This window comes from Eptesicus fuscus, chromosome 9, assembly GCF_027574615.1.
Source record: "Eptesicus fuscus isolate TK198812 chromosome 9, DD_ASM_mEF_20220401, whole genome shotgun sequence".
Taxonomy (NCBI): Eukaryota; Metazoa; Chordata; class Mammalia; order Chiroptera; family Vespertilionidae; genus Eptesicus; species Eptesicus fuscus.
In genome coordinates, this window is record NC_072481.1 from 4,139,822 (window position 1) to 4,167,281 (window position 27,460).

Below are 27,460 nucleotides of genomic sequence, written 5' to 3' on the forward strand. Positions count from 1 at the left end.
TGGGAGGGCGGGAGGGTTCTTGACAAGAAGAATTTCAAAGGATGGGAAGGCAGTTTCACAGAAATAAAAACTCATAAGACCAAAAACCCTCTGGCAATTATTAAGAGAACTTCAGAAGAAACTTGATACAAAGGACCAGGGGCAAAAATAGCTAATTATTTCTGTGCAGAAGAATGTTTTTCCATAAACTGTAGAGGGTTTGGAGTAGAAAGGGAATAAATCTGATACATTCATGTAAGTGCCAAAAATATATTTAATTAAAAATGGTAACATCTTCATTATTCAAAATTCAACTGATCAGCATAATAATGCAAGGAGAATTTTTTCATAATGCTTTTATACAAAAAAACTGAACAGGCAACAAGCTCATATCCAAGAGTTACTTTGAACATACATACAATTTTTAGGGCATTTTGAATTCACAGACATTTATAGCCATTGTTCGCAGTGTCACAGTATCACCAATCTCTGAGTCTCAGTTTCCTCATTTGTAGAATAATCTCCAAGGTTCCTCTGGTTCTATCATTATATGTTCAGAATAATGATTCTTTATAAAAACAAAACCCTAAGTATCAAATAGGTGAGCAAGTAAGTATTTGGGAATGCAAAAAATCGTTCAGCCTGGCCGGCGTGGCTCAGTGGTTGAGCGTTCACCTATGAACCAGGAGGTCACAGGTTCAATTCCCGGTCAGGCACATGCCCGGGTTGTGGGCTCCATCCCCAGTGTGAGGCGTGCAGGAGGCAGCTGATCCATGATTTTCTCTCTCTCTCTCTCTCTCTCTCTCTCTCTCTCTCTCTCTCTCTCTCTCCCCTCCCTCCCTCCCTCCCTCCCTCCCTCCCTCCCTCCCTCCCTCCTTCCCTCCCTCCCTCCCTCCCTCCCTCTCCCTTCCTCTCTGCAATCAATAAAAGTACTTTTTAATTGTTTAGTTATTTAGGACACAGCATATCCCAAGCAAGACAATTCCATCCCCAACATACAGAAACTACCATCATGTTCTGTAATATCCCAGAAACACAATCAGACCAGGAATAAAAACCAGGCATCATGTACCATATATTCAGATACCGACATGCTTCCTTAAAAGCAAGCTATACATGCCCTCGCCAGTTTGGCTCTGTGGATAGAGCACTGGCCCTTGGAATGAAGGGTCCCGGGTTTGATTCCAGTCAAGGGCATGTACCCCAGCCCTGGTTAGGGCTCATCCGAGAGGCAATCAATTGATGCCTCTCTCTCACATCGATGTTGCTCTCTCTCTGTGTCTCTCCCCCTTCCTTCTATTCTCTCTAAAGAAATCAATGGAAAAATATCCTCAGGCGAGAATTAACAACAACAACAAAACCAAGATGTATAGTAGAAAGATCCCTAAATTGGAAAACGGGGTTATTTTTTACCCTCCATTCTAAGCCTTTTGGGTTCAACAAGTCATCTGGCATTTCTGAGCCTTGGATGTTTATCTATCTAGAAATTGGAACAGATGATCTCCTAAGTCCCTTCTAACTATAGGGACCTCTCAAGAAAAACAAAGAAAGGTGCTTAAATTACAGTTAGTTAATCATCAGAAGAGTTGCTCCCAGCCTCATGCTAATATCCTATGTAAATATATACATGACCATCTAGACTATTTTTTAATGTACCAAAAATCCATAAAAATTCATTACTACTTGTCAGATTTAATGATTTCACATTAGTGAGCACACAGAGAAGAATTATTTCAAGAAACTTTAAAATACACGAAGCTTCCCAAACAGCTCTGTAGGGTGTCACCTAAAGTCCTAAAGGAGATTTCAAAACAGGAAACTGGTCTCAAGAGCCACGCTGTTGGCGGCAGGAGTCCTGCCTGAGCGGCCGTGCACATGACGAAGCTGAGTCAGGCGAGTCGTCACAGTGAGATGTCCTGCAACCACCTCAGTACCTGTAGGCTCATGTGTTACATTTTACTTTAGGTTTCTTCACAGGTGGCTATTTTTAAAACTTAATTTTGTTTTAGAATCATGTGGAATATTTACATGGTTCCAAAGTCAAACCTACAAAAAACAAATGTGTTCTAAGAAGTCTAGCTTCTCCAGTGCTTCCATGCACTCTGAATACAGGGTCTCACCACAGAACAGCATGGCCCCTGGGTTCAAATCTGGAGTGCATAACCATGGATCACAGCTTAATGGCTCTAAACGATTTCTTCGTGTCTACAATGGCAACACCAATACTTGAGAGGGGGTCTTGTGAGGAGGAAGCAAGATCATCTATGCACAGCATTCAGCTTTGTGAGCTCTCAGTCAAGACTGACCGCTAGCCCTAGGCTCTCCTCTGAGCTCACCACAGTCCTGGAGCTCAGGCACATGAACCCAGAGATGCCCTATCACTGGCCCGAGGTCAGTGGAGTTGGATGGCCAAGACCACAGCTCATCTTTCAATCCCAGTACTCACTCCTAAGATCCCAGGCTCCTCCAAGTTCCACGCTCACACATATGCCCTACAGCCAGCACAAGGAAAGAAGAACCTTCTTCCCACCCAGGGCAACTTCAAAAGACTCACTGTGTTCAGTGCATTGAGAGTGGTGTCATCCCGAGATGCAGCAACACAGCCATCCTCTGTGGAGCCTCCATCACACATGCCTGCAAACGCCGCCATGCTCCTTGGAAGACAGGAAGGGAAAACATCAGTACAGAAATGTTAACCCTCAATGATCAGAGCACATTTCCAGCCCTGACCAAATTCCATTATTACACGCATGGTAAGCCAGAGTTCCTAGTCCCATACAATTCACCTTCATTCACTTAGGAAGAACAATGTTCCTTTTACTGAGGCCCAGCTGTGTTCTTCTCCCCATGCTTCATCAACACTTAGATTTTCATTTTCAGAGCATGAATAATCTAAAACTATATGCCACAACAGTTAGCTAGATTACACTCTTTTGAAAGAAAAGTCCCCAGAAAACATAAAATTAAATCCTCTGAAACTTCACTTAATTCCTTCCATGCTATACATCAAGTACTTTTAGGTGAATTAAAAGTAAAAAAGAGATAAAAGAAGTCATTCCCTCGGCCACAGCATCCTCATCTCCACTGTAGCCTCCAGCACAGCACCGCTGACCACCGAGCGGCCGGAGCTGAAATGCAGTTGCCTGGCCTGGTTTTAGCATTTTTGTTGCACAGGCGATGCTGCAGTGAATCCACGAAATCACTGCAGACAAAGGCAGGCTCTCTGCCTGCACTGCGAGTGTCAGGGACAGATTTAAACTTCTCTTCTGTAGCTTAGGCATTTCTTTGTCAGCAAGTTCTTATATAGGTAAGCCACAAAAACGCGGGTTTAGGCCTGGCACCAATGAACAGCCATGAAGTTGAGAACTCTGTGATGGGATTTACAGATGGATGGAATGACCCAATTACTCATTGTACTGAGGAGTGTTGACAATATCATGTAGGGCTTTAGATGTTTTCCTTCTGAAGAGTTCCAAACTCGGCTGTGGGACAAACAGGGGAAGAAAAAAGTGACTTTGTCATGGTAAAACGGGGCTCTGATTACAGAGGGTATAACAAAACTGCAGTCAGAGAATGCCCAATATATAAGTAAAATTTCGGGGGACAGGAGAAAGTTTATTGCCTATTAATCAATTCAGATGGCCTAATCCAGAAAGCAGGATGGAGCGAATTCCTCTTACCTTGCTGCCCTCAAGTACATGAGGAGGTCACAGTCATTAACTCCAGGCATCCAGACCAGCTCCTCCTGTTGGGTCACAGTGTCACCATCTGGAGAAGGGAATGGCTGCAAATCGGGAAGCTTGGCCTGTAAGACAGGGACGGAGGAGTCACAACCAGGCCCTTCAAAGGGCTGCTTTGGGCAGGCCCTGGGCACAGCCGCAGCAGCTCGCTGATCTCCAGGCGTTACTGAAAGAACAGCAAAGCCCTGCGCCACGGAAACCGCCTGCAGCACGTTTCAGGACCATTTCACACAGAACATTTCACAGTGGACTGCTCTCTAAGCAGCAAACAGTGTCAAAGTTAAACCCAAAGACTGAAACAGAAATGGACACGTGTGAGTAAAAAATAAATCAAACAAAAAATGTCTCAGGAGCTTACAGTGCCGCCTTGATAAAGAAAGAAAAAACACACGCATTTCCAATATAACAAGTTTACAAAGAGACATCTACAAATAATGAAATCTCACCTTAGGATATTTGCTCAAAAATTAAATGAGCTATCCTATTAAATTAATGCTCTTCTCAAGAGAGTCAATATGAGCCATGGTAAACATTAAAAAAAAAAGACACAGAACTGGAGTTACCATTAAAAGCAGAGCTGCGCTAAATGAGGTGCAGACATTAGAGGAGCGGTGGCTTCAGGACAGGACAGCTTGGGAAGGGGCAGGAAGGAACTTTCTGAGATGACAGAAATGTCTGTCTTGAAGCGAACTATCACAGCAGACTGAACAGAATACATTAATATACAGACAGTTCATTGTACGAAAGCACAATAAAATTTTTATAAATATGTGAACATCAGTGCCCAACAAAGATTCTAAGTCAGCTCTCAGGTAGAGACTCGAACACCTCGAGCGTTTTCTCATCCGCACGCTGCTGGGCCAAATGAGCAGGCACTACTGCCCCCATCAAAGACCTATGATAAGTCAACCATATGTAAGACACACAGGTTCTTATTTTCTTAAAATTTGAACATGGACACATTAGTCTAATATTTTTAACTAAGAGCTGCAGTTTTAAAGCTCCAGTTCCACAGAATCTAGGCAAAAAATTTAAATGAATTAAGCAGGCTTAGAATAAGGCAATACCGTCCAATAGAAATAAAATAAGAGCCACATAATTCAGTTCAAATATTCTAGCATCCACATTAAGTAAACCACATCCCAATCTGGACTAGCTACATTGCAAGTGCCCAAAGCCACCTGTGGCAGTGGCGGTGGCTCTGGATTGGGCGTGCCAGGATGAGGGGGGGAACCAGGGTGAAATGGAGGGAGCTGCCCCATCTGGGAATGCTGCCATTCAGGAACAAGAATCAGCATTTGTGCATTGTCCAATTTATTTTAAAGTCCAAAAATCCTGACTATTATGTGAAATGCTGGCTGTTCAAGTTTTTAGAACAAATGTTTGCCAAAACACAGGAGTAGCCATGCAGCTCTTAGGCCGCCAGGCCGCAGCCTCTGCTTCAGAGGCTTTGACATCTCTCCATGTGTCCCGAGCACCGGCTTTCTGCAGACAAGGGTGCTCTTCTTTAATTTAGTAGCAACTTTCATGACACTTAATTGGGCACCATAATTAGTACTGCTTAATATACAGTGAATGTACTGAAATAAAATTAAACCACAATAGAAATTCATATCAAAAGATCTTTAACCTTTGTACTGAGCTCTGCTTCCCCAGTACCAGGTACAGTATCTAGTGGAGTAGCTCTCCCATGATTGTTTGTTAAATTAATTAAGAAGTACTACCTTTGTCGGGGAGGACCAAGCCCTCTAGAGAAAAATGGGCTGGAAAATATAATTAGTTTACAGAAAAGGAAATGCACGTGGCCCTTAACGGTAGGAAAAAATGGTCTACCTCGCTGAGAAGAGAAACAGAAGTTAACGACAGTGAGATACCATTTCTCATCATCAGGTTAACATAAATCTCAAAGTGGACAATATACAAGGCTATGCCAATATGAATGCAAAATAGCACAATCTCTATGGAGGAAAATTTTGTAATATTCTAAGAATTACATATGCCAGCCAGCCCCCTTCTAGGGATATAAACCAAAGATATGCTGGCAAAAAATATAAAGACTTATATGTACAGGCTATTTATTGCAGCATTACTTGTAATAGCAAATGACTGAAGCAGCCCAAGTACCATCAATAGGCACTGGAGAAGGAACTGTTATGCCCACTCAGTGGGGTTCCATGAAGGGGAAAGGGAAACGAGGGGGACTCTGCTGCTTTGTTAGAGGGTAAAGAAGGGGGTACAGATGTGTATACTATGCTGCCATTTTTCTAAGAACAGAAGGTGGAGGAATATAAATGAGAAGAAATCATAACCTTAAATTAAAAAACAATTACCCATCAGGAAGGGAGGGAACATGGGGAGGAGACAGGGATAGAAGGTAGACTTGTGAACATACTTTGTTTGTATGTTGGAGTTTGGAGTCATGTAAATACTTTACTGATTATAAAAACAAAATTAAGTTTAAAAACAATAATCCCTTAAAAACTCTAAAGCAAAGTGAAACAAATGCACCTAACTATGTATTGAGTTGGTTCCTCTTCAGGAACTATTTTAAGTAATTTTAAAATGTATTATTTTGCCTATACAGCCCTAGTGAGACATATTTTAAGGCCAAAAAAATTAACAGTAAGGTGATGGTTCAATCATACTATTTTTGTCAGTGTGACTACTGTTGCTCTGAGCTGTTATATATGTATTACGGGATTAAAGCAAATATTTTTGTTGATGTCATTTAAAAATAAGATTTGAGACATGAGAAAAAGATACAGATTTGGATGAAAAAAATATAAAATTAATAAAAGGTCTATATAAAAACTTGAATTTGAAGTATCAGAAAGAAGCCACGGTATATTTTATCTTTAAAAAAGAAGAAAATGGCTGGCCAGGGTAGCTCAGTGGTTGAGCATCGACCTATGAACCAGGAGGTCACAATTCCCAGTCAGGGCATATGCCTGGGTTACTGACTCAATTTCCAGTATGGGACGTGCAGAAGGCAGCTAATTAATGATTCACTCTCATCATTGATGTTTCTATCTCTCTCTCCCTCTCCCTTCCCCTTTGACATCAATAAAGAAAAATATATTTTTTTAAAAAGAAGAAAATGAAAGCAAAAGCATTATTTCCTAACCTGTTCCCTAAACAGGCCTGGAAACAGTAGCCAACCCAATAACAACAACACCCTCGCAGCCGGTGGAAAAAGTCACTTCCCACTGAAAGAATGAGGGCTCCTGTGAGGAAGGGTAACTGCAGGTCTTGGGGAGAGAATGTACAAGATGAGACATTACACTCACGTCACACCAGGTAAAAGGAACCTACCCAAGTCCACTGGGCCGAGTCAAAGGGACACCAAAGACAACACGGAGAGGCTTCTATCCATCCCCACATCAATCATTGGATCATCAGTAAGAATAACTACAACTGGTTAGCAGGTAATAAACTATCTTAAATCTACTGCTCACAGCTGGAAGATGATGGGGAATCAATTCCATATTATGAAAACGTAAACAGAAGGGAGAGTCAAGCATTAATCGTGCCTTTCCTATGTGAACCAGGGAATCAATAGTTAAGGGGGAAGCTTCATGTAGTCAGCTAATAAATCAAAGAAGTTTTGAGATCCCTAAGTAAACAGTGGGTCTGAGCAACAAGCAAAGGCTGCAAATCATCATTAACCTTTTGCACTCGGATGTCGAGTATGACTCGACACGGTTAGCACCGGTAGCAGGAATCGAGAAAAAAGCAAGCGAGTGCAAAGGATTAAAAGACACAAGTGCCTCCTGGTAGATGCATAGAGCACCAGCCTGAACTATCCCTGCCAGGCAAGGGTGCCAGACTGGAATGTGATCAAACCTCTCGACTTAACTACTAATTTTCAAGATATGCTAAGGACAAGGGAACAAGTTTAATGACACGCAAAGATTCAACCAGCTAAATCCAGACCATGGGACATCCTACAGAGTAAAACTCTCCACTTCTTCAACACATACATTGAGAGGGGAGAGAAGAATATGAGAAACATCAATTAAAAGAGATTTATGAGGCATATCAACCAGCTGCAATGCACAACCCTTATTTAGATTCCAATTTGAACTGTAATCCAAAAAGACAGAGAGAGAAAGAGGCAATTATGGAAATCTGGACATAGAAGACACTTGAATATTAAGAAATTGCTCATTATTTTTGCCCAGCCAGCATGGCTCAGTGGTTGAGTGTCAACCTATGAACCAGAAGGTCATGGTTCGATTACCGTTCAGGGCACATATCAGGGTTGCGGGCTCAATCCCCAGTGTGGGGTGTGCAGGAGGCAGCCAATCAATGATTCTCTCTCATCATTGATGTTTCTGTCTCTCCGTTTCCCTTCCTCTCTGAAATAAATAAAAAATATATATATAAAAAAAGAAATTGCTCATTTTTATTAGGTGTGACATAATGTGATTGTTTTGGGGGTTTTTTTGGAAGAGCTCTTATCTTTGGGATATTTACAAGTGAAGGATACAAGTCCTGGTTTTAAATATGGATACAAGTCCATATTTACAAGTCCTGGTTCATTTCAAAATAATGGTGGGAGAGGTGTGAAAGCATAAATTAAATAAGTTTTACTATACTATGTGTGAAAGCTCGGTAATATGGATTAAGGAGGTTTATTGTACTAATCGTTCCCTATTTTTGCATGTGTTAATAGTTTATCTAATAAAAAAGTTAAAAATTTTAAGAAGGCAAATGTTGCCAATTCATAAAAAGGTCCTCTAATATTTGATGCTTCGAAACATTTCTTCTTGAAAATAAACCATACAGAATATATTTTAAATCTGACATAATATCTGATTTTAAATGAAAGCATACAAAAATCCAAGCATAGTACATCTGTACATATCCAAGAATTTAAGCAACTCTAAATTAAAAACCACTTTTTCTGCTATGGTAGGGAGATAAAAATCTGTAAAATAAAACTCCAGTAGAATGATCTCAAGATACTGGAAACACATGGAGGGAGAAAAAAAATAGGTGTGAAACACAGCGGGAAGAGGGAGCAGAGAGGGAGATGTAATCGAGTGTACCAGGCGAGGCCTGGATCCCTTGGTTAAAATGAAGTCCCAGGCCTGAAGGCACAGGAAATACAGTGGAGAGATGGTAGTCAGCCCTACTTAAGAGACCACACCAAGGAAAGGGTATACAGCAGGTCCTTCCGTTCAATGTCATCTCATTATAACATCGATGAGATGCCATAGGAACTTAACTCTCGTGTGGCTCAATCAGCCTACGGTAAACGTGATTTCATTACACGTCTTTTCACGTGGTCGCAGAACCTACCAACACTGTTCGGTGCGGACTCACTGTGCGTGAACAAGGCAGACATTTGGGGAGCTTCCCCCTGCCTGTCTCAGGTATAACCCTAGCTCTGGGATGAGAAGTTTCTTCTAGTAATTAGATGCCCCTATTGTTTCTGTGTTTTGGTTTTAATATTTCTTTACTTCTTATTAATTTCTTTCTCATTATAGAGTTAAAATAGGTTTTTTAAAAAATAAATATGAATGACATACAAGAAATACTCAAAACCAGACAGAAAAATGACTAACCAGACAGATTACTAAAGCCTCTACATCTTTATAAGGAATTGCCTGTATGTTATGTCTCTAATTATGTGTGGGCCATAGTCACTAACTCCCCAACATCTATTCCAACTTAAATGACAATCATGCTAAACCTATTCCCCTCATGGTTTAGAAATGGACACGTGACCCAATCCATGCCAATGAGATGTGAGGACTAAGGGAGACCTGGGAGGATTTTCTTTGCTTCTAAGGGGAAGAGAAGGATGATCACTTTCCTCCTCCCAACATTTGCTGCATTTCATTCATTGTGAGATCCACTATTATTTTATGTGCATTTAGAAAGGAGAAATGCTGCCCATTACATTATAATTATACCACAGAATGTACAACGAAGTCCGTCAGAGACAGTAAGATGTGAAGGAGAGAAGAGCATCCTAGGATCAGTGACATTCAGCTCCAGCCTGAGGAGGAGCCCAGCCCGCAGCGGACAGCCAAGCACCAGCACAGCCACCGAGAAGCAGGGCCTGGTCCTGCCTGCCCAGGGGCGATGGTATGTGGGACATAAAGAGCCAAGGTCGGCCAGAGTTTTCTGCTCCTGCCCATCAAAGCATCCTAACTGACAGAGAGATCAAGGAAAGAGAGGACAAACATGACGCCAGAGTCCTAGTGAAAGGATCGAAATGTGAGAGGGCAGAGGTCACAACATGACAAGCTTCTGAATGACAAGTATCCCAACCATCTTGACTCTTCTGAAGGAAAGAGAGCTTATAAAAAAGTTAAAATCAAAGTACGTGTTAACTAAATGTTTATGGACGGGTGAATGAATAACAAAATACGATCTATACATACAAATTCAGCCTTAGAAAGAATTCCGACACATGCTACAACATGGCTATACACTGAAGACATGCTGCCCAGTAAAACGACCCAGACACAAATGACAAATCTGTGTGGTTCCACTGAGATGAGGTCGGCAGAGCAGGGACATGTATACAGACAGAAAGTAGAATTTGATGCCAGGGGCTGAGGGACGGGAGGATGGGGAGTTAGTGTTTAGTGGGGACAGTTTCCGTTTGGGAAGATGAAAATTTTCTGGAAGTCGAATGTGGTAATGATTGCACAATATGAATGTACTTAAAGACACTTAATTGTACATTTAAAAAATGGTTAGAATGACAAATTTTACATTATGTATATTTTATCATAATTTAAAAATAAAAGTATGAGGTGGTGGTGGTGGGGGGGACCTCTGCATTTATATAAAAATTCCTGTAGAGATAACGACAGTTCTAAGTTGCTGCTCAACAGAATAAAAGGGCCAACAGAATAATAAGAAATAAAGAACCTGTTAAAGAAGCTACTAAAATGCGCTTTACCTGATGGCTAGGACCCACACGAATTTCCCCCTGGGTACTGTTCAGCCGCCTGTCAGGAAAAGAGTAGATTTGGTTAACAAATGTAGTTTTGACATAAATGTTCACATATTTTTCAAGGAAAGTAATTCACTTCAAATAAATGAGGTACAACTCAGGAAGAATCCACTATTTCTAATGCTGCCCTGAACTCCCCGCCCGCACACATGTGTAAGCCTTTTCTCCTAACAAGCCCATCATGCAGCCTCCGGTCACACCTTCACCAGCTGCTCCCAGCCTGAGGGAGGCACCCGCCGGCTGTATACCCCAATAGGTGCTCTCTTTTCAAAGCACTTCAGGATGTCCTACAGTAAACTTACTGAAATACAAACAAGATAACTTACGGTTCCTAGCACACACACTGCATCATTCACTCATTCATATATTCGACAAACATTTATTAAGTACCAACTATACGCCAGAAATTGTCTGAGGTGTTGGGGATAAAGCAATGAACAGGACAATGTCCTTGCCTTCTTGGAACTTACATTCTAATTCAGAATTAGAAACAAACAAAAACAAATAAATAATAGGTCAGATGATGATAAGGGCCAAGGAATGAAGTAGATGGTAAATATTTTTACAGTTATTTATATAGGACAGTCACAAAAGATCTTATTAATAAAGTGAAACTTGCCCTAGCCGGTTTGGCTCAGTGGATAGAGCGTTGGACTGTGGACTAAAGGGTCCCAGGTTCAATTCCAGTCAAGGGCATGTACCTTGGTTGCAGGCTCCTGCCCCGCCCCGGCCCTGGTCGGGGCTTGTGCAGGAGGCAACCAATCGACGTGTTTCTCTCTCATCAATGTTTCTCTCTGTCTTTCCCTCTCTCTAAAAATCAGTGGGAAAATATCCTCGGGTGAGGATTAAAACAACCACAAAATAAAGTAAAACTTGAGCAGAGATGAAAAAGATGTGAGGGAATGAGCCCAGCAGGTCTCTGAGGTGAAAGGGCTTGTCTCATTTGGTCTATGCCATTCTTCTTCTTTTTGGTTTCCAAAGCGTTTATTTCCTGACCAGGAGGTGGGGGTCGCTGGGAGCGGGCGGGAAAATGCTGCCGGCGGGGCCTCCGGCGAAGGTGGAGCCGGCCCAGCCCACGTTGGCGCGTTCCCGTTCACATCCCGGTGGTGGATGTAGATCCTGCCCGGCTGACGCGCAGGCGCTCGGCCAGGAGGCCGCACAGCAGCCTCTGCAGGAGCGGCTCTGCGGGCCGCCGACCTTGCCGACGCGGGGCAGGCCGCGGGGCGCAGGGCTCACTGGAGCCGCCAGGAGCGGGACCGGGACCACGTGCACCGCGATGGCCTGGGCCGCCGGCCCGGGGCCTGCGCCAGCGCCAGCTGCTGGGCGAGCTCGGAGGAGCCCGTGCGGCACCGAGGCGCGGGCACGGTGGTGTTCACCACGAAAACTGGCAAGATCGCGGCGAGCACTCTACGCCATCCTTTTAAAAACCACGGTTCCCAATCAGCCTTTCTGATGTCCCCCATTTCACTCCACACTCCCACAACAGTGTGGGGAGCTTCCTCTCTCCACTCCTTATGAAATATTCGCTCAGTATCTTTTCTTGTCCCAGGCCTTGCACACGGCCCTTACTGGGTGCACCGAGGAGGTGCAGACAGCAGAGGCCCGGGAGAAGCACAGACTTACTGTGGCAAAGGTGGCCGCAGATCTGACAAAGGAGAGACAAGTAACAAAAAGGAGAGATGTGTGTCCCAGTACTTATGAGCTTACAACCCGCCTGCCGGGGAGGTAGCATTTACCCATGAGCACAAAACATTTCAGGAGAAACAGAGTATAAAACTGATAAGGGGAGTGGCCAAAATTAGGCAGGCTTCAGGAAAAGTCCAAGAAACAGTTGAGTTCCAAAAAGACCTCTGAAGGACAAGCACAACAGGACTGATTGGGGGGGGGGGGGGGGCGCCTGCAGAGGCCACAGGCGAAAGGGAGGGACGTGGTGCGAAGAAAACGTGCGTGAAGTGCCGCCTGTAAAGTGTAAGCCCCATCTGACAGTTTAGTGTCTTCAGCAGGCGAATGGCATGCTGGGGAACAGAAGCTAGAAGCTAGATTGTTCCAGCAGGTTTCCGTAGGAATCACAAGAAGCTGTGTAGAAAGGTATGCAGAAGAACCAACAGGCCAGAAGGCTATTTAATCACCAGTGCTGCTTTAAGAAAAACAGGCAGCCAGCGTTACAATTTCCCTTGACTTGTCCCTTTGTTTATAATCGTAACTAGCTCTGAGCAAAACTAGCTGCCAAAAGCTCCCTCCTTTATTTCTAAATACTTTGCAAATGCTTGCCTGCCTACATGTAAGTTGAGCCAAAATGTATCCTCTCAGAAAGCTTCAGCCATAGCCGCCCAGCAATCTGTACCCACAGCTCAACTCCCAGGTGGTTCTAAAACGTCTGTGTCAGGCCAAGCTTCTCAATCGGTCGCTCATGAGAGCATTTCCCCGTTACTGCGACAAACACTGCTAAGGCCTTCATAATTCTAAGACAAACACTCCTGGGTCATTTTATTTTAATACCTCTTCTCTTTTTATTTTCTGTGTTTTTATTTTCTTTCAATAAACCAATATCATATTTAGCTTTAAAAAAAGTACCACAATAAAAACAAGCCCCCAAATACCTTATTGAATAGAATAACTTATATCTTGCTTATTTGTGTAAAAATGGAGCTAATCATTATTCACACTGCTAATAATGATACAAGTGAGGCAAAAAAGTGTGTTGGGGTATCTTAAATTGAAAACGTTTTTCTCTTTTATGATTACATCCATGAAGGTTACTGTAAGGTGAATAGGTAAAAAGTACAAAATAAGGCTAAAACAAAGAACCTGTTTAAAAGAAACACTTAAAAATCGATTTTTACAATAAAAGCATTTTTTTTTAAATCCTCACCTGAGGATACTTTTTTCCCCACTGATTTCCAGAGAGAGTCGAAGGGAGGGAGAGGGGAGAAGGGGAGAGAGAAAACATTGACACGAGAGAGACACATCAATTTGTTGCCTCCCGTATGCGCCTCTTCCAGGGCTGGGGAACCTGCAACCAAGGTATGTGCCCTTGAACAGGAATCAAACCCGAGATCCTTCAGTCTGCAGGTTAACACTAACCACTGAGCAAAACCAGCCAGGGCAACAAAAGCATTTCTTTATCATATGCAACTTTCAAATATTAGGATTTCACACTAAGAGACTCAACAATTATTATTGAGCAGGTTAGGATCCTAGGTAAGCAGACATTGACATTAGCTACCATATCCAGGAACTCCCAAATATAGAATAAATGGCAGAAATATTTTTTAGGTCCAAGATAAAAAGATAGCAACACAACCCATTAGAGAAAACGGGCTGCATCCGACAGAAAAATTGTCAGAATATGAACTAAAGATGAAAGACAAGAAGTAGGCTTCATGGGAAACTGCCAGTATCCAGCTGCACTGAGTCCACAGAACCATCCCCATCCTCCCTTCTTTGACAGCATCCAAACTCTACATTCAATCCAACATTCCTCCCGCTGCCTCACTGCTCCCTTCTTCCCGAATGTTCCTTTTGTGGCTCACGCCGCACTGTTAGAGGATGACAGTCTGCTATGTGGGCATTTCCTACCTCCAGCCACTCTGGGACTGTCAGCTTCTAGAGTACAAGAACTGAGATTTAATTCACTTTTTAAAATCTCTCCCTCTAGCCCCCCGAGTCTAATACAGCCCCTGCCTGGCATTATTAAGCATTCAGGACAAATTACAAGTTCCTTGGCTGCATAAATATCTCTGGACTACTAAGATGTAAAACTTGACAAAAACCACCAGGAATTATTACTTAAATGTAATACTGACAGCTTGCAGAAAACACTCAATAATCCTATGCTCAGACTTTCTGGTCTCAGAACCCTTTACACTCCTTTTTTCTTTTTAACAGTACAAAATTTTTATATTTAGAATTAACCAGCTGGACTCAGTTTAGATGATCCCAATTTTGTTGCCAACACCTACAGCATCAGTCAAACATGATCTTTGTCAGGGAAGATACTGACCTAGGACATGACTACCCACTATAAACTGCTTTTTAATTAAAAGGTTTGAGATTCAGACCATCCTTTGTGGTGACTTTAGGTCTCCATCAGGCCTGATCAGGGTGTTGACCTTGGCCATGTCAATGCCACCGAGCTTCTTCACAGCCTGTCTGATCTGGTGCTTGTTGGCCTTCACATCCACAAGGAACACCAGTATGCTGTTGTCTTCCATCTTCGTCCCGGCTGACGTGGAAGGGAGAATCTGATGGTGGTAGCGTGGTCAGCTTGTTTCTCCTGCGAGTGCTCTTCCGAGGATACCTACGCTGCCGTCGGAGCCTCTTGGGCCCTAGGACGGTGGGTGACCTGCGGACCTTTCTTGTGTGGCTATGGACGCCTTCCAGCACTGCTTTCTTGGCCTTCAAAGCCTTTGCTTTGGGTTTGACTTTGGGCGGGGCAGCTTCCTTATTCAATTCAGTGCCATCTTCATAAAAAGCCCCTTTACATTGCCCAGCCAGTGTGGCTCAGTTGGCTGAGCATTGTCCCATGCACCAAGAGGTCATGGGTTCGATTCCCAGTCAGGTGAGCACATGATGGGTTGTGGGCCCAATCCCCAGTAGGGAGCATGCAGGAGGCAGCCAATCCATGTTTCTCTCTCTCTCCCTCCCTCTCCCTTTCTCTCTAAAATTAACAAAAACATACATATATTTTAAAGCCCCTTTACATTCTTCAAATTATTGAGCATCTCAAGTAAGTAGTGTGGACGAAAAAGGGCCACATGCTAACCTGACTCACTCAGGGGAGGCCTGCGTGGCGGCCTTGCAAACTCAAGAGACCTAAAGTCACCACAAAGGATGGTCTGAAACACAAACCTTTTAATTAAAAAGCAGTTTACAGTGGGTAGTCATGTCCCAGGCCAGGATCTTCCCTGACAAAGATCAGCTTCGATCTTTACTGGGCCTCTGGTCTTTTTGCATCTAAGACGACATACCTGTGGAACGTCAGGGTAATTTATAACTTCCCTTTTCCCAGACCCCTTGGGGCACAACAAATGGCGCCAGGTCAGAGAGACCACAAATCCTCCCCCCCCCCGCCCCCCACATCTCCCCTCTCATCGTTAGTTATCTTGTTAATTGTTACTGTTAACTATTCTGTACCCACCCACCTATGTAAAATATGTGTCTATCATTTTACTTTTTATCCAATCCCAGAGCCCCCCCCCTTGCTTTCTCCCGCCTCTCTAATCTATCACCAATGCATTTCATGTAACCCATTTATATCTCCTCCTTTGACGGTAACGTATAAAACATGGTGAAAAGCTGCCATTCTCCGAAGCACTGTCTCAATACCTTGAGATTCTGCTTCCCGGCAATCGTTGACAGTTTAGTTCAAATAAACTCATGAAAACAAAATTCTTTACAGGTTTGAATTTTTTTTTTTTTACGTTAACAGTATTTTTGAGAAATTTCAAAATATTTATTGATTCATTTAAAGCAATAAGCTCATTACATATTAACATGCATAATGTTTTTTTATGAAACAGGACTGTACTCACACACAAAAGGACAGTGAAAATAAAGGCATTCTTTTACATTTTTACAAATCTCTTTAATGGAAGACAGCTGCATTCTCCTGTCTGTTTCTACATTCAATCTGTTGCAACATGCCTTGGTTAAAGAATGTGAGGAAAATCTAGCCTCATACAGATATATAACTGGAAAAACAAAGAACATTTTAACACATTTTCGGTAATTGTGGAGATTCTTTTTGATACTACACCAAAACTCAACAAGTAATTGTTTCTTAAAGGTTTTTGCACATTATGAATCTAAAACCTTATCACTGAGCTTTTGGACTATTTTATTTATTTATTTTCAAGCTTGTGGGTTCACAGAAGCTGTCAAGCTCAAAGTGGTGGGTCCAGTTTTTCAAAACCCTAATCTTTACTCTGAAGCTTAACCCTTAGCATTGGCACACACAATCAGTTGTTTTCCTTGAAATGGCAGGTCAATTCCTCCACTTTCAATAAAGTGTCTGCGTTACCCAACCTTAACAATCAGTTTGTCTGTTTTTCTTAATCTTTATTGTTGAGAGTATTACAGAAGCCCCCACACACATTGTCCCCCTCCACCCAGTTCCCGCCCTGCCCCACCTCAGGCCTTCCCCACCCTCCAGTCTGTGTCCATTCTTTCCAATAAAAATGCTGTGCTGTGAAAAAATGGCGACGTAAGCTTCTAAAGAAACAGTCCATGTCCTTTGGTACGCAACAGAAGTCTTTGGTGTCACTTCCCATTTCTGCCCCAAGAACATTCCAAAGACAGACTTCAAGGGTTGGGATTTGATAAAATTATGATGGGGTCCACAAACCACACTTCAAGAAACATTCTGAACTTTAGAAAATACTGAAGGCTAAAATTGAAAAGGCCCCTAATCCAGAAGATTCCAGGGTTATCTGTCAATTAGTAGCACAATAGCTAACAACTGAGCGCTCTACAGTATTATCTACTTTTATTTTTTTTTAATATATTTTATTGATTTTTTACAGAGAGGAAGGGAGAGGGACAGAGAGTTAGAAACATCGATGAGAGAGAAACATCGATCGGCTGCCTCCTGCATACCCCCTACTGGGGATGTGCCCGCAACCAAGGTACATGCCCTTGACCGGAATCGAACCTGGGACCTTTCAGTCCGCAGGCCGACGCTCTATCCACCGAGCCAAACCAGTTAGGGCTACTTTTATATATTAATTTATTTAATTCATATCTTGAAAGTAATGTATTAGTAGTGATATTTACAGAGATCCAGATCTCATTCTATCTTGTGATTAAACAACAGAGCTCCGTACAGGTTTCTGCTTGATATACAGCATTGCTTAATTAACACAGTGGGTACCTGCAAAGCCAAGGTGGATTAGGAAGGAAAATCTAGACCAAGGACAGTGTAAATCCCAGGAAAGCCAGATGAGGGATACTACCGTACATATGAAATAAGAGGCCAGAGGTTCACACCCCAGGATAATGCAGGACACACCATGTACACCTTTATCCTCGCCGCAGGCTTTTCCTACAGCATCTTAAATTCAGATATCTTACAATTACATGGTAAACACAAGCCAAGTAAAGCTAAGCAAATTCCATATGTTTTCTTATCTAATCTGAAGGATGACCTTGTAAGGTAGGGTTACTGTTACCTGTCCAGATAAGGAAACTGAACCTAAGAGAGGTTAAGAAATTGACAAAGATTACACAGATAATAAAAAACCAGGATTGGAACTCAAGTTTAGTTAATGCCAAAGTCAGAACTTCCAATCACAGTCCCATATGGCAGAGTGTTGAGTTACGGAACCAAAATTGTACAACTACTTCCAAACCAAAAGAACCAGTATGAGAAGCCATATCCTCTTCTCTAGTTTAAAGACAAAATAATAAAAAAGAGGTGGTTTTTTTTTAAAGTTTGAAAATCATGTTAGAAAAGAAAGCCTATCAAAGTTAAAGGCCAATTTATGTACCATTATGACAATGGAAAATTACAGAGGTGGCGAACAGATTAGTGGTGGCAAGGTGTTAGGAATGGTGAAGGAGAGGGTAGGAAAATCTATGATGGACCAGACAGATCAACATTATGGTGGTGGTTACAAAAGCTACACTTGCGATGAAATGGCATTATGGTGGTGCCGATTGTACTGATGCCGATGTCTAAGTATTGGTATTGCCCTACATCATATAATGTACCTATTGGGGGGAAGTGAGAGACGGGTGCAGGGCAGCATAGCAACTGCCTGTGCACCTAAAAAAATTCAAAGTTTTTAAAAAGTCAAAAGAAGAGGTCAGCTGAGTACATCATTACAGGCAAACTAGGGATAAGAAAGAAAGCCAGACATTAGAAAAGCTGATTGAATGACAAATAGAATTCCCCAAAATATACCATAGACAGCTGGACGGTAAGTAAAGAAAGAATGCCATAGTTAATGAGCAATGAGGTTCAGGAATTAACTCGTCACATACTTCTTTCTTCTCTGTGTTTACTAAAGGATTTCTAGTACGGGTCATCCTTTTTGAGAAATCCTTAACGGTGAATCATAATTTTAAAAAAAATGTCACCATCCTCACCAGTAAGGAGAAATTTCTCTGTGCAGCTAATGTAAATAATATATGTTTTTCAAAACAACTGAGACTCAGTTCTCATTATTCTACAAATCTTCACTTTGGAATATGAAATAATAGTCCCAGAAGCCAAATTATAAGAATAATGGTAAGTCATTGTGTGTACTCCTTGAGTATTAAAAAAAAAAGGGGGGGGGAGAAATTCATTGTTTATAAAATCGGATACAAAAGAAACCAATGTAACAAAGCAGTATCCATGGCAACTACAACTTAATATTTCAGGCCTCTTCAGCTGCAGTGGATTAAATAAAATGACAAGATGTTCCCTTTGAAAAGTAACCTGTTACCATGGAAACATTTTAGTCTAAGAAGTAAACAGGGAATGGACAGAAAGGAGCAGGAAGCCTGCAACTGAATATCAAAAAGGGAGCCGCATCTATACAAAGAGATGAGAGGCTGGCTGGCAGACCTGAGGGGGCTCCTTGGGAAGAGCCTGTTAGCTGGAAAGGGAGCCTGCCTGGACAGAATCACTTCTTCATCCTAATGAGAGGGGATGGCACCGAAATATCTCTACACTGGTTGCCCGGTGCACGAAATTCGTGCGGGGTGGTGGGTGGGGGTGGGTTCCCTCAGCCCAGCCTGCACCTCTCCAATCGGGGACCCCTTGGGGGATGTCCGACTGCCGGTTTAGGCCCAATCCCTGTGGCAGTCGGACATCCCTCTCCCAATCTGGGACCACTGGGTCCTAACTGCTCACCTGCCTGCCTGCCTGATGGCCCCTATCTGCCTCTGCCTGCCTGTCTGATTGCCCCTAACCTCTCTGCCTGCCTGCCTGATCGCCCCTAACTGCTCTCCCCTGCCAGCCTGGTTGCCCCCAACGGCCCTCCCCTGCTGGCCTGATCTCACCCCCAACTGCCCTCCCATGCCGCCCTGATCGCCCCTAACTGCCTCTGCCTTGGCCCCCACCACCCTGGCTTTGTCCTATAGGAAGTCGGACGTCCGGAAGATGGCTGGTCGATCCAGTCTAATTAGCATATTATCCTTTTATTAGTATAGATAGATCATATAGGAGGATTGCTTAAATGGGGGTGAAGGGGCCTTTTTCAGCAGGAGGAGATGCTCTTGGCAGACAAAAATACATAATCCCTAGATCTGGACTAATAGCCAGCCATATGCACTATACTGCCAAACCGGTCATTAAAAAATTGAACCGCTTTCTTACACCTTACACCAAACAGCTAGTGCCCTTAAAATGCCTCCTCAGCCCCCACCTTAGGTTCTGCCTTCACAGTTCACCCAGCTTTGGTTCTGATTGGTTGTTTTCTATGCCAGTCAGCATCAAAAGCTCCGCCTCCTAGGCAGCCATTGGCTCCTCGCATTCACCCAGATTTGGTTCTGATTGGTCAGTTTCTATGCCAGTCAGCATCTCTGAGCCTATCTCTGGGCCTGATCAGAGAAGTGGGGCTGATCAGAAGCCACCCCAGGCTGCTGGCGAGCAGGATGAACTGCTGACCTCTCGGAGAGAGAGAGAGAGAGGGGGGGGGGGGGGGGCACGGCTGCTGGCGAGGCCCAGAGAAAGAGAGAGGCAAGGGCTGATCAGAAGCTGCCATGGAGGCTGCAGATCAGACCCTGCTTCTCTCTCCAGACCTTGCCAGCAGCCACCCCTCTCTCTCTCTCTCTGTCTCTCTGTCTCTCTCTCTCTCTCTCTCTCTCTCTCTGAGAGGTCAGCAGTTCAGCCTGCTTGCCAATCCCCGACCACCCAAGCCTGCTGCGCACACAGCCTGGCGTTCGGTCGTCCTTTAGGTCATTTTGGAAGTTATGGACCCTGGCTCTTTATATATAGAGAGATGAGCATGGTAAATGCTTGAGACAAGGACTTGAGTCCATAGGGAAAGAAGAGGGACACGGACATGGGGTTCAAGGGAAATGACATGAGCTAGTAGAACAGAGGCCTTCTGGAGGAGCTGGCATGACTTCCCATCATAACTCAGACATGGACCCCACCCCAAACACAATGTAATAGCAGTGTGGCCTTTGGTGCATTCCCAAAGGCCTGATAACTCTCAAGTCAGCCCCCTGCCCTGTGGCTGATGTCATGTGAGAATGAAACACCGTGCGATGTTCCTTTACCTGTCCTTCAGATGGCAAGGCACAGAGAGATCTTTCTTATCTTTTCTACAGTGTGTTGAGTTAAGCAGGAAGACTGACACGAAATCAACAAAAAGACCAGAAATTCCACTACCTCATTCAGAAAGTGACAACAGAAATGGACTGTGGGTCAGAAATAAATACACCAAATTTTAGGAAAATAGTAAGGCAATTTTTATTTATTTATTTATTTATTTATTTATTTATTTAATTTATTTTTTGAAAATTGATTTCAGAGAGGAAGGGAGAAGGACAGAGAGATAGAAACATCAATGATGACAGAGAATCATGGATCGACTGCCTCCTGCATGCCCCACACTGGGGATGGAGACCACAACCCGGGCATGTGCCCTAACTGGGAATCGAACCAGTGTCCTCCTGGTTCATAGGTCGATGCTCAACCTCAGAGCCACTTGGGCCAGGCAGAGTTTCTTCTTTTTAGAAGGGTTGTGGGCAGGCATAAAAATGACACTAATGCCCGGCCACAGTGGCTCAGTGGCTGAGTGTCGACCTATGAACCAGGAAGTCACGTTCAATTCCCGGTCAGGGCACATGGCTGGGTTGCAGGCTCGATTCCCAGTGTGGGATGTGCAGGAGGCAGCCGATCAATGAGTCTCTCTCCTCATTGATGTTTCTATCTATCTCTACCTCTCCATTCCTCTCTGAAATCAATAAAAAGATATTTTTTAAAAATAAGTCTAATGAGGAGGAAGACTGGAATAGTATACAAGGTTTCTCAGATTTGTCCAACATGAACACATATTTCTGAAGGAGTCTTTAGCAAGTCTGTGATTTCTTTAAAGTCTAACATAGTATCTTAAAAAATCATGTAAATTTTATATTCTATTCCAGAACATATTCTCATCCATTTTAAGATAGAAAATATTTTCCCTAAATCTGAATAAAACCACCATGCTTCGTACATCCTACCAGGACGCCCCATGACTTTGGCACCCTACTGCTGGGAGGGAGGAGCAGGTAGACACGCCTGAGTCTAGATGCTCAGGTGCAGGGGAAGAACACAGACTTCAGAGTCAAATGAACCTGGATTAAAACTTTAGTACCAAGGTTTTGTTAGCTCCAAGTGTGACTGTGAAGACTTAATTCAATCTTTGAACCTTAGTTTCCTCATCTACAAAATGAAGTTCTTAGCGACTAAGTTTGCAAGATGGCTATCGAAATCAACGCTGATCTACGGAAGGAAGCAGGGGCAGCTCCTGTTGCACAGCCGTCATTACTATTATTAGCTGCAGCGCTGGCAGTGAGAACAGAAGCTAATTCCTCCATCAGGAGTTCCCAAAGCAATACCTCTCTATCCTTCAGCCCTTATCACAGGCATGATTTTATATTTATTTTGTGTAATTATTTCTTTCAATGGATGCCTTGCGCTTTAGATGAAAAGCACCATGTGGATAGGAACCAAGTCTGTTTTTAGCTCCCCATTATATCCCCAGAGCCCACTGGCACTCACTAAATATATTTTAAATGAATAAATGACTCCAAATTTTTAACTAAATTATTGTTTAGCCACCGATAGCAACTTAAACATTTTGTTACAAAATCCAATCAAGTCACTTGTAACTGAAGGGTAGCCCTCCAAGCAAAATTAATCTGAAACAGGTTTGATAAAGTGCCCAGCAGAAACAAAATTCAGTATTCATTCAAAAACATCGAAAGAAAAAGAGAGTCAACAGCTGAAAGAGTTAATGTTCCAAAATTCATACACAAATGCAACGACCAAGACAGGAACTCCTCCAAAAACCAGGATCACAATATTCTCTGATGAAGTCCCTTAGTGGCCATCCAATCCAGTCCTCCAGCTTAACAGAAGAAACCAAGACCTGAGGAGATAAAGGTGCTCTTTTGCGGGATTACCTGAAGTTAATTCCAGAGGATTCCAGGCCATAGAAGCAGCTATCCATAGGGACCCCTATATATCATTCAGATTCCAGGCTACGAATTTAGGCATTGGCCGAGGACTAGGAAGGATTTCCATGCTGACAAAAAGATGCAGTAAACATGGCCTCTACACAATATTTAATATCATACAAAGTGATAAAAAAAAAAAAGTTAAACAACATGTAAGGAAGAATCTGGTTTCAAAGCGCTACAATGACTCTACTCCACTGTCTAAATGTCTTGTCTGGCCTCGGCCACTACGCAGCAACATGCAGTGCCCGCACATGCCTGCATCCCACCTCGAGTTCCTTCTGGGCTTCACTGTCATCACTGGCTGCAAAGAAGGACATGGCTGTAAGGATCACAGCCCAACACAAAGCTGCACGCACATACATATCTGATGCTTTAGAAAACAAAATTATTTTTAAAATCCCACTGTTATTGAAAATAATTTACAAAGCAGCAGAATTTGAAGATTAAGCCAATCTCTTGACCAGAAATGTTGCTAATTTTTTACATATTGAAATTAAACTTTATAATGAACAGAAATGGAGTGTCCCCAGAAAATGAGAGACTTTGGACCAAATAAGTAGTTCTACAGTAACGTCTAAATGTCACTTTGTTCCTACTGGGAAGCCTCTGAAAAATGCGATAAAAATATGACCACAGACTTATTCTTCACTGCAGTGGTGAGCCTATTGGGGGTGGGAGGAAGTCTAGCAGCACCTCTGGTGGCAACACAAGCATTAACACACACACACACACACACACACACACTCATACACACACACACACACACACACACATACACACACACACATACACACACACACACACACACACACACACACACACACACTTAGAGAAAGTGGTAAGAAAAGAACAACATTGAATGCTGAGCACACCAAATGCTATGCAATATGGAAGTAAAGCTTCTCTACAAAGATATTCAGGAAGTGTAAAGAAAACTATAAACACCCGAAGAGCATAAGAAAAAACGGAGATCAGTAAATGGTGGTTAAACTTATTGGTCACTAACTTAACTTACCATTAATTCCTAACATAATTCTTAGCATTGTTTTCATTAAATAGGTTTTTGAGAGAACCATACTACAAAAGATTGTAGAGTTGGCCTTTGAATTAATAACAATTATACACTGAGCAACTATATGTCAAACACTTTCATAGTTTTCATCCAATCTTAATAACAACTGTAAGAACTATTATTTGTCTCCATATTACCCATGAGAAAACTGAGGTTCAGGGGAGGGAAGGAATTTATCCAATGTCACAGCTGGTCCAATGTCACTTATTAGGTGGAATGTGAACCGTACCTCTAACTCCAAATCTAGTCTGTTCTCTTACCATAGATGCCACTCATTTATGCAACGTATTTAGGCTGGAGGCCCATTTGTCAGGCACTCTCCTGGGAACTGAGGCTAAAGAACAGACATGGCCCATGCCCCAAAGCTTAGAATCTAGACAATCAACCAAATGGTGACAAATAAATGTATAGATCAAATAATTCTGAACATTAGAAATAATGTCTAATAACCCCAATGAATTTGAATAAACTATTTTAGCTTAGACCAAAAGTAGTAGAGTATATATCATGAGACTAGGTTAGCTTTCTTTCAAATTTGCTTTAAAGATATGTTCAAGAACTTGTATCCTCCTCTATCAGAAACTACTCAACACAGATGATTACCAGTTTGGGAGGGGATTTATGACCACATTCAACAGAAAATATTCTGTTTTCTATCTCATTCTGAGACTGTCAAGTACAACAGGAGGGGCAATGAGCTAAAATGAAACTAACTAGCATGTTTTCAATGTCCAGGCAACACGGACCCTAGACAACTTCACTCACCAAGAGAATAACTCTCCATGTGCTGTTCCTTCCTCTCCACCACCACCAAGACAAGCAAGCATACAAACCCAAAACCAGACGATGACTGGCCAGCAAATAACATTCCCAAAGTATTTTTTTCCCAAGACAGGAACATACAGAACAAACACATATCACCCAAGATATAGCTCTAGTGACTTTACTGGATTTGAAACATAGACATTGGACTCTTAACAACAAAGGGTTCCGTTCCCACAGATCACCATAGTAACTATTAAGTCCTCACCATCTAAACAGGTAGCTGCGCTCAAGCTCCACAAAGACATATTTGTATGAGGCCAGACCAAGCCAGCCAGACAAGGGGGAAGAACCTGACCAGAGTTGATTCAGCTATAAGTAGAAGTTCCTGTTCACATTTTATTTGCTAAATGTAAAATAAAATAAAAAAGTCTGAGAAGAAAGAAAGATCCTAGAACAGAAAGGTAGTTCCACAACTGTTTCCCCAATAAGTGTTCACCTAATTCAAGTAATGGGTTTTCTAAAACAAACCTGAACCTTTACTCCTGCAAGGATCCCACAGGTGAATGACCAACAAGTCCTCAGTGCCCAGTTTCTCTAAAGAAAGGACACCTGCAGACTTAGAAGAGGACATGTGCTTCTCCACAGAATGAAGAAGACACCTTCCAAAAGCACCACCGTCTGGTTTGGGGAAAGTGGGTATCTGCTCCAAACTCCCAAATACAATGTTCAAATAAATATAATCAGAATAGAAAAAAATAAGTAAGTAAATAAAATCATACTAGGAAGCCAGCTCTCACATGAATAAAAAAAAAGATTAAAAACCAGTAATAAATGTGCTAACCCTATATTACTCCTGTATAATCCACGTGCTTAACTGCAATCCTAAAACTTAACCTGCTAGGAGCCAGATCCACTTCAGCCATGCTTTCAGTGTCTAGAATGCACTATTAGCTTCCCCAAACTTCCCATCAAAATCAAGGGCCTCCTCTTGTCGCTTTTTCTCTACATGAAGAATTTCTCCCTGGGTCACCCTATGAGTTTTTCCGTTGCACATTCATCTATAGTTGGCTTCCCTTCATCCCCACAAATGCACAAAACTTAAGTGTCACTTTCCCCAACCTTCTCAAAAGAAAGAGGAACAACTAATACAATTTAAACACTTCACTTAGTATTTACGGGGTAAGCTTCAACTTAGGTAGGCTCCCTAAGTTGACCATAGTGACAGCCATCTTTCTGAGCCTCATCTGCAAACAGGACACACACAAAAACGGAATTCCTGCTCCCAGAAAAGACTAGTGTCCATCCCCATCAAGCTGTGAGGACAAAACCTGGCCTGGTCAATGCCTCCACTTCAATAGGCGTCAACTCCTCTCTTTACTCCTCTCCTACAGAATCCGCAGGTCGCACAACAAAATACACACACACAAGTGCCGTCCTCTGCCAAAACAAAATAAGTAAACAAAATACCTGGAACTTCAACTGCTAACACACATGTCGCTGCAGACAATTTTTTTAATTGCCAAGAAATTTTCCATAAGCTCCACAAGAAAGAAAGGATCGCTTCCTTTTGGAGCACTGGACAGTACAAAGTTTTCATTTCTTTAAAAAATCCATTTTAAGCTGATACCGTTGCAACCATAATCCGCAACTGTCCCCTGCATACGTCAAAACGTGTGCACGATTTCATTTTCAGATGTCACAAAAAGATGACAAGAATTATAATTTGCTCTGGCAAACAGGCTCTCAATCAAAACAGGTTCCACCCACCTTCAAAGCAACCAATAGCTGCCCACCTACCACCCTTCCTAAAACATCCAAACAGAGCTCTCCGGGCCGTTCCTAACGCGGCAGCCTGCAGGTTTGCTCTGCAGGTGCTTGAAGGCAAGCAAGCTCAGCACAGGGCACCCAGCAAGACGTAGGTGAAAACTACACCCAGAGGAAGAGACGAGAGAAAGGGGAAGAGGACAGGGACAGAGGGACCCACAAGGTTCCCCATTTGCTTTAATGCATCTCCGGGCAGACCCCATCCTTAGCTCTGATTTCATGCCTGGCAACACCACCTACATGGCCAACCGGGGCTGAATTAAAGGCTCTCAGGCACATGCACTATGAATGATGAAATGATTCATAAACATCTTCAAAGTGAGAAACAGCAGCAAAAACCATCCCTGTCTCAGTGAGGCCAGAGGAAGATGAGCCTACCTGCAGGGGCTGAATGGATCCTCCATGACTAACAGAGGCTCTGGTGAGTCTAGCTGCCTCCCTGAACCTCTCTTCCTGCTAAAACTCTGCCCTTTTCTACTCTAACAACTCAAAATGGAGGCACATGCAGTCTGAGAGACCTCACAGAGCTTTCACTGAGCGTGTGCTATGACCTAAGCCTTCACGCAGAACGCAGAAACTTCCCCCTCACACTGACAGGACTGAGCATGTGCTGTGACCCTCCCTCATCCATACACTGTCTCTCCACGCAATCAATCTCAACCCTGCTGTTTCCGTAAATAAAGCCCAGCCAACAGACTCTGCAGCTTCTCCCGCATACCAAGCTAGAGTGCAGGGAAGTGGGGCCTTCAAAAGGGGATCCGAGACAGCCAACACGGGGGCTCAGCGAGCAGTGCCACTGAGAGGCTTTCGAAAAACGCCTTGCTCTGTCAAGACAGCAGCAAGTTTTATCTTTAAAAAATAATAACAAATTGTGGTATTAAGTAGCAAGACCTTCAAGAAGAATAGAATAAAAATATACACTATGAATAACTACACAAGATT

The 27,460-nt window shown here is 42.9% G+C and overlaps 1 protein-coding gene across 1 annotated transcript in view; it reads right to left on the reverse strand.

The window, feature by feature from the left end:
• RERE (arginine-glutamic acid dipeptide repeats) overlaps positions 1 to 27,460 on the reverse strand; it is a 397,399-nt gene that overhangs the window by 109,296 nt on the left and 260,643 nt on the right. The window contains exons 8-10 of the mRNA XM_008151740.3: positions 10,642 to 10,690; positions 3,660 to 3,784; positions 2,534 to 2,633 (exon numbers count right to left, since the gene is read on the reverse strand). Coding sequence (XP_008149962.1) covers positions 2,534 to 2,633; positions 3,660 to 3,784; positions 10,642 to 10,690 — 274 coding nt within the window. The remainder of the gene's footprint in view (positions 1 to 2,533; positions 2,634 to 3,659; positions 3,785 to 10,641; positions 10,691 to 27,460) is intronic.